The sequence below is a fragment of the Piliocolobus tephrosceles genome, chromosome 5 (assembly GCF_002776525.5).
Source record: "Piliocolobus tephrosceles isolate RC106 chromosome 5, ASM277652v3, whole genome shotgun sequence".
NCBI lineage: Eukaryota > Metazoa > Chordata > Mammalia > Primates > Cercopithecidae > Piliocolobus > Piliocolobus tephrosceles.
In genome coordinates this window covers 5,124,099-5,132,195 of record NC_045438.1, presented here as the reverse complement: position 1 = coordinate 5,132,195, position 8,097 = coordinate 5,124,099, and the positions used below count along the sequence as shown (strand labels likewise).

Genomic DNA, 8,097 nt, shown 5'->3' with positions numbered 1-8,097 from the left:
GTGCGAAGCCTCGGATCCGCTGAGAACCGCATAGTCTCCTGCACCCGTGGCCTCATGCTTGTGGGAGGGGGGCCCCGGGAAACACACGGCTGCGCCTCCAACAGGCGTCCCTGGCTCCCCATTGGCCCCCCGGTCCCCGCCCCCCACCACCCCCTCCCGCCCCGCAGCCCCCGAGTGGCGTCAGCACGCCCGCCGGGCGTGGGCTTTAAATGCCCACTAGCGGGAGCTCAGGCGCTTCTGCCCTGGAGCGCGGTCTGTAGTAAAATCGCAGGAGTGGGAGGGGAGTGAGCCAGCGGGATTTCGAGCCGCGGAGCGCGCTGACCTCGCTCCGCCTGATGACTCCGGAGCTCGGGTCCAAGCGCCGCCCATGCAGCACCCCTGAGCTCCGGGGAAGGAGAGTTAATGAAAAGACACTTAACCGTCTCCGCTGCGGAGAGTCATGAGCTGTCTGGATGTTATGTACCAAGTCTATGGTCCTCCGCAGCCCTACTTCGCAGCCGCCTACACCCCCTACCACCAGGTACGTGTCTCCTCCGGGGATTTTGGGGAGGAGTGGCGCGCCCCCGGCTTGCGGCGGCACGGCCTATACTGCAGGTCCGCTGCGCCTCCGCGCGTCTCGGGCGTCCGACCAGGGCGCGCGCAGCCGGGATGCCGGGATTGCCGGAGCCGCCCCCACTTGGTAGTGCAATTAGCTAACCCCTTTAGCTCGCCTGTTTGCTCTCGGGAAGCAGCTAAGCCCTGCTAATGTGAGCCTAGGTCTTCGATGGCACGGGCTGGATTTTCTTCTTAGGGTCTATCGGACTCCAGATTCTTCCAAGCCAGGTGCAGGTACCAGGAAATGCAGGCAAAGCCGACGCAGGGAAAAACCAAACTTTGGTCCCAATGGTGAAAGTAACAACAAAACCAAAAGCAAAGGCCAGCCTCTGTCTGAGATGTAAGGGCCAGTGTTCTCATCCTTGCAAGTTCGTCTTAGGAATAATTTCTTCCGTTTCAATTCTCTGGAGACCAGGGCAATTAATTCCAGATCCAGCGAATTCGTTTCAAAGAGCACCACGCAGTTTTATAATTTTTCCTTTGCGAAGTTCTGGGAGTATTTTCCGGAGTACGATTGACCCGGCAGAGGCGAGCTTGATAGACAATACTTTGCCTTTCTCCAGCCTGAGTAGCTGAATGGGGAGGCCCGGCTCCCAACTAACACTTTAAGAAGACCACTCAACCCGGCTTCTGCAAACTCTTCGAGTTCCATTTAATTCTGCCAATTTCTCTTTTCTTCAGGCAGCGTCTGTCTGAACCATTTTCCTTCCGTTTCCTCAGCTGAGGTAGCAGAAACTGAGGACAGTAGTGCAGGAAAAGAATGAAATCATACACCTGGGAGACAGTAGGGGTCCCCTCCGGGTTGGAAACCTACTTTGGGGAAATTGAAATACACCCCAATGCCCCAGTGGATGCTTTTGCTAATTTTGTCTGCAAATTTAGAATGTCTATTCGGAAATTTCCCGATGAATTAATGATGGACCGGGTAGGGCTTTTTGTTTTTTTACCTCCTCTTCTCCTCTTTTAAACTTCACAACTTGTAGTTTGTTTTGCCTCCGTGTTAATTTTAGGAATCATCAGAGTTACTCATTGTAGGGGACGATGGCATTTAGGAAGTGGTGATATTGCTAAATCTTACATCGTTTTGGCCCCAAATAACTCAAACGTTTTGGCTCCAGCTTCTGAAATGTACTTCTTCCCAGGGTGGGACTATGGCAAGCCAAGAGGAGAGAGGTGGATTGGTTTTCTGATTGGCCCTTTCTCCTCCCAGACCCTGAACCAATCTATTGCATGAAGATCTCTGTTCATTTTTGTATGACTCGGGCCGCCTCTTCAAGGCCATCTCTGCCTGCAGCATGTTTTAACACTTCTTTCAGTCCGTTGCTCATTTCTAAGAAAATGTTCAAAGAAGCTGCGCTTGCTTTTTAAAATCACTATCAGACATGGCGATTTACACCACCTCACAGCCAGGTTCTTAACTTTCTTCTGTCTGCTCCTTTTTATCATTTCCTCAATGTGTGTGGAGATGATGGGGTAGAAATACTCATAATCCACTGGTCTTTCCTTATTAAAGAGAAGATCTGTTTAAAAACTGATGTAGGGGTAATCAAACAAATATCAACTTACATTTATTAAAATGATCCGTATTTCCCCAGTCATGTTACCCCAGATTTTTACCCCACACAGTTCATTACTAAATGTAAAATTTCTTCCTTTATATTCCTGGTTGCCTTCCTTCACACATCCGCAGTTGCAGGGAGTGGATTTTGTAGGGGTAGTGGGTTGCCCCCGCTCCTATTTCCTCAGGAGGATGTTTATCCTGTATCCTGTGCTTCTGCCCTGGGTTCTCAGGCAGGGAACAGTCAGGTTCTAACTGTACTTGGGTGCCCTTTACCCTTGGAGTCTGATTTTAAAAATATATCTGCCCTGAGCCCAGCTATGAGGTCAAATTCAGCTCCAAACCTATCTGCTTAGGCGTCTCCTGAGACCTTTACCCAGACATTTTAGGAGAAATTTTCCAGGAGTCAGAGGGACCAAGGACAGCAATCTTCCTTTAAGGAAGCTCGCCCTTGCTTGGGTGCAGGTTGGGAAGCCTGCTAACTATGGTGCCCCACTATTGCTAGTTTTATGCTAACAGCACAAGGCTTAGGCCCATGTGCCAGTTTCCCCATGAATACCTTAGGGATTAGGATGAGGGAGTTAGTCTGAACCGAATTTGCCATCGCTTTTGAAACTGACATCTCTGTTCATTCTCTCTCTGAACAGAAACTAGCCTATTACTCCAAAATGCAGGAAGCCCAGGAGTGCAATGCCAGCCCCAGCAGCAGTGGCAGCGGCAGCTCCTCATTTTCCAGCCAAACCCCAGCCAGTATAAAAGAGGAAGAAGGCAGCCCAGAGAAAGAGCGCCCACCAGAGGCAGAGTACATCAACTCCCGCTGCGTCCTCTTCACTTATTTCCAGGGGGACATCAGCTCCGTGGTGGATGAACATTTCAGCAGGGCCCTGAGTCAACCCAGCAGCTACTCTCCCAGCTGTACCAGCAGCAAAGCACCAAGGAGCTCTGGGCCCTGGCGAGGTGAGTATGGGGCCCTGCTGGGAAGGACCCATAGAGGGTCCTTTCAGCCTGGGGTTCACCTACAGGAGCCTAAAAATATGCAGCTGAAAGAATATTAGGTGTCAGAGAAGGTGTGCAGAGGAGCATTTGGAAAGGGTAAGGAAAATGCAGGAGTAAAGGGCATGGGTATAAGAAAAAATAAAATCCTTGTAAAAAAACACTATGCTTGGAATTGGAAGACCTAGGTTTGTGTGTTGGTTCCACCACTTCTTAGCAATATAACCTTGGACAAGTCTCTGAACCTCTTTGAGGTCACTTTATTTACTGCTTTCTTAAATTAGAATAACACTTACCCTCCTAACTATCCCCAGAGAAGGCTGTAAGACTCCAACAAGAAAATTGATGCTGTCAAAAATGTGAGGTTTCCAGCACCCTCCCAACCCAGTGAGCAAAGGAGCTTCATTGCCAAGGACTTCAAGAACACTTTCCCAATTTGCAAACATTTTCCCAGAGGAAACAGTTCTAGAGCTCCATACAGACAAAACATGCTTGAGAATGTCTCCAAAAACCTACCTTTGCCTTTCACCAGGCTCCAATTAATTGAGAACTCTTGAAGCAGAAGCGTCTCAATAGCAACTAAAATAACAAAGAAACAAAAATTTAGATACAGCCAAAACACCTCTAAGAGTTTTCCCGAAACACATCCCCTTTTTATTTTTCTACCTTCCCCCACAAAAGCACTGCTTTTTCTACCCTAGGACAATTATGTGTTGGACAACTCAACTAAATCTCCCTTCTATTCTGAAATCTCAACTTTCCTTTATTACCAACAAGACAAAGTGGGGGAAGAATTAAGTAAACTTGGTTCACTAAGCGGTATTTGATGAGTACCAAGGGGAGAAAGGAGGACTTTGTTGTAAAAACTAAAACAAATTTTCATTTGTCTTTGGGAGGGAAATGACAACCTTCACCCCCTTTTTTTTTCCTTAGGAGACTCTGGCAGTTTGCATAAGCCTTGCCCTTAGACAAGATCCAAAAAACATTCATTTTAAACACATTCTTTTTATTCTCTGTCTAAATATGTTTAACAGGAAGATTCTTCACCACTTAGAATGCATTTGCAAATCATTTAAATTCTCTAGTATATAGTGCAGATGCCTTCTACAGAGGAGGTGTTCCATAAAGGCTCCATGAATTACGTATCTGTCTTTCTCTCCCTTCTTACTAATGGCAACAAATTTGATCTAAATGCTGTTCTCTTAAAATGCTATCACGGGCTAGGAACCAACAGTGAAACTGACAATAGTAATAATAATTATTATTATCCCTGGCATCCTTGCTTTCATGCAGAAAGTTAATGAAAACTTAGGATAAAAGACCTGTCTATTCGTGTCCTTCTGTGCAAATAATAGAGCTGCCCTTTAAGGTGACTAGTTTACTCTTTTGCTTGAGTTCTTGGAGAAAAATATTTGAAAGAAGGTTTCTAGAAAGAAAACTAATAATAGCAGGACTTCAAAATATGTCGATGGACTTTCAGTGTGTCAGAGACGTTGGGTTGGGGGGGACACATTTTCTGGAGCAAGACGGCTGAAACGCGAGAGGGGGTTAGTGCGATCACTAGGCGGCCGCCCAAGAGTGGGAAGCGGTATCTTTAGCTTGAGGAGACGTTAAGGCTGGGAAAGGGAGGCCGTGTCTGCGCTGAGTCTCGGGAAGCTGCTTGAGCTTCAAGGACTCGAGTCGGGGAAGGAGTCTCTCCGCTGTTACTACTCTCCCCGCCACTAGGTTTCCGCCCTGAGGACCAGGCTGCGAAATGGGAGGAAGCAGGCCTCCTCCTCAGGGGGTTCCCAGAAGCCCCCACTTTGCACTTCCCCCATCTCGCTTTCACAGTTCCCCCGCCCCCGCTTTCAGGGTCTGGGGCCGACCGTGGCTAGCTAGCCGTGTGCCCGCCTGGCGCCTTCGGCTCTCGGGCGGGCGGGGCGTGCAGGTCGGCGCTGATTCCCGCCGCAGTGACACGCACCTCTCTTCCTTTCCTCCAATCCGCCTCTCCGGCCCACAGACTGCTCCTTCCCGATGAGCCAGCGCAGCTTCCCCGCCTCCTTCTGGAACAGCGCGTACCAGGCGCCGGTGCCCGCGCCGCTGGGCAGCCCTCTGGCCACCGCGCACTCGGAGCTGCCCTTCGCCGCCGCCGACCCCTACTCGCCCGCCGCGCTGCATGGCCACCTGCACCAGGGCGCCACCGAGCCCTGGCACCACGCGCACCCGCACCACGCGCACCCGCATCACCCCTACGCCCTGGGCGGCGCCCTCGGCGCCCAGGCCGCCCCCTACCCGCGCCCCGCCGCGGTGCACGAAGTCTACGCGCCTCACTTCGACCCGCGCTATGGGCCGCTGCTGATGCCAGCCGCCTCAGGGCGCCCGGCCCGCCTCGCACCCGCCCCAGCGCCCGCGCCCGGTAGTCCTCCCTGCGAGCTCTCCGGCAAGGGCGAGCCGGCGGGCGCCGCGTGGGCCGGGCCCGGGGGGCCCTTCTCGAGCCCCTCGGGAGACGTGGCCCAGGGTCTGGGCCTCAGCGTGGACTCAGGTAAGCAGAGGAAGAAGTTTGGTCTCCGCGGAGCCCCTGGGCCCCGTACCCGACCCTGCGCTGTACCTAGACCCCCTTAATCCTCCTTGGACACCTTTAATTCTCTGACCCAAGGATCTACATGCCACGGTCGTGTTTCCACTGATAGATGGCCCTGTGCCATGCGTGTAGTAGGACCCTACCCTAACCTGGCTGGTAAATGTTACAGAGGGCTTTTAAAATAATAATAATAATAACAACAACAACAACAACAACAATAAAATTTAGAGGAAAAGTTCTCGCTCTGCGCTGTTCAATACTGTAGCCACTAGCCACATGGGGCTACTGAGCACTTGGCAGGTGGTGAGGCCGAATTAAGATGTACTGTCAGTGTATAACACACACCGGATTTCCAAATCTTCGTGCAGAAAAAGAATGTAAGCTTCATCTCGTTAATACTTTTATATTGATTACATGTTGAAATATTTTTGACACATTGCATATCGATTATAAAAATTAATTTTCATCTCTTTCTTTTTACTTTTTTTCCAATTGTGGCTACTAGAATATTTAGAATTATGCTTATGGCTCCCGTTATATTTCTATTGGACAGCGCTGATCTAGAGTAGCTGCTGAGAGTACAATTTAAAATCTTCCTGTAATCTTGTCACGTAGTGACAGTTGTAAGGAAAGAAAAATGCGATCCTGATATCAAGTTAGTTGCTAAATAAAATAGATCTCTTAAAAATGTAAATCTTAAAGAATATTTTAAAATGACAATCCTAAGTCTTTGGCTTAAAGTATTTGAAACGTACAGTCTAATAAGGATTTGCTTTTTTGCTGTCTTTTCTTATTTTTAGGGCAAATGAAAGAAATAGTCATATAATAAGTGAGATCGCTGGGTTTATAGTCTGCCCACTGCCCCTTTCCTCAGGTGATTTGACTTTTCTGTTTGCTTTGCTTTTACTTTCAGTCACCGACCCCCCGCCCCGCCCCCAACTTTAGGTGAAGTCTGTGACTTTCACAGTAAAACAGTAGTGTTTTGTCTTTCTTTCCTTCAATATCTTGTGCCTTCCCTCCCCCATTCCTTCTTTCTCCCTCCCTTTCTCTTCCTCCTCCTCCTCCTCCTCCTTCTTCTTTCTCTCTCTCTCCACCTCCTCTCTCTCCTTTATCTTCTCTCTATTTTCAGGTTTGCAACCTCAGGACAAAAGCAAGGATGTGTACTGGTTTTAGACCGCCCACCTTCTTCCCTGTAGGTCTCTGCATGGTGCAATTGATGGCACTCAGAGCTGAAATGGAGTGGGTTTGTAACAGCTTCTGATCTTGGTTTGCAGCTCGTCGTTATTCCCTCTGTGGTGCATCCCTCCTGAGCTGATCTGCTGACCCAGGGTTTCCCCTTCCCCTTCCCTTCTGACCAGCCTTGGAGGCTCAGCATCTGTGCCTCTCACTTCGTGGATGAGGACATGGGGGAAGGCAGAGACTTCAGACTTCTCAGTGTATTGGGAAAACCAAAAACCACAACTACAGAAATTCATCTAAAAATAAGTCCTGCTGCTGAAAGAGCAAATCCAAAGACTCCGAGTTATGTTTAACGACTTTTGGCCGAATCACTGGAAATATCTGTGGTGAGATTGCTGAGTCAGGTGATATGATATCATAAGCTTTCTTGGAACGGGGGAAAGAAAATGAAACTTTTTGGTGTGAATATTTTTTATGCTGATGTGAATTATTTGGTTAGGTAGTGTGATTATAGCACTACTACTGTCAGGTTTTAAATTGTATGTGTACTTGCATCTAAGACTGTGGTAGAGAAGTAAAGAGAAGTCAATTCCTTCTTCCTCACCTCTCAGCCTCCAGATCTCTTCCTGCCCATCCCTTCCCTACAATGCCCACTCCAGACGCAAAGATACATTTTTTTCCTTTGGACTGTGAACATGGAAGCCTCAGCCTGAATGTGAGTGGCAAGCGGCTTATCTGGAGCCACCTGCCCAAGTCTTACTAAAATGCAGCTGTTGTTAGACAACTGTTTAAAACTCCAGAAATACATCACCCAAGGTGGCACTTCTCAGTATTTGGCAGAACAATTGCAATTGCACTGGATATATTATATATATATATATATGTATGCATATATATCATGTTTTTTACAAGGAACATTTTACGATGAAAGAAGAAACCCTTCTCTGCCTTCTCTCCCACGAATTCTGTCCCTGTATCCTCTGGATATAAAAAGCAAGGAAAGACCCCAACTGTCTCCATGGAGAACAACTAGGAATCGCCACAAGGGGAAGAAATGTACATGAAGTCTCCATTACCTCGAATTTTTTTCTCAGCCTCTCTGGTTGTGATTTGGTCACTTTAGTGTTGGGGCAGGGGAACGGGTCTGTGTGTGGGCAAAGCTGAAGGTGATAAGGAAGAAGAGATGAACATTAAAGATGTCTATTTACTATGA

The 8,097-nt window shown here is 48.5% G+C and overlaps 1 protein-coding gene across 2 annotated transcripts; it reads left to right on the top strand.

Annotated features, from left to right (window-relative positions):
- The first annotated feature begins 233 nt into the window (after positions 1 to 233).
- VGLL2 (vestigial like family member 2) lies at positions 234 to 8,097 on the top strand. Of its 2 annotated transcripts, XM_023219086.2 has the most exons (4): positions 234 to 520; positions 2,800 to 3,109; positions 5,145 to 5,666; positions 6,980 to 8,097. In XM_023219086.2, exons 1-4 carry the CDS (start codon positions 440 to 442, stop codon positions 7,018 to 7,020), a joined length of 954 nt encoding a protein of 317 aa, XP_023074854.1. In that variant the 5' UTR covers positions 234 to 439; the 3' UTR covers positions 7,021 to 8,097. The 2 variants fall into 2 exon arrangements, with proteins under 2 accessions (XP_023074854.1, XP_023074855.1); XM_023219087.2 differs by lacking the exon at positions 5,145 to 5,666.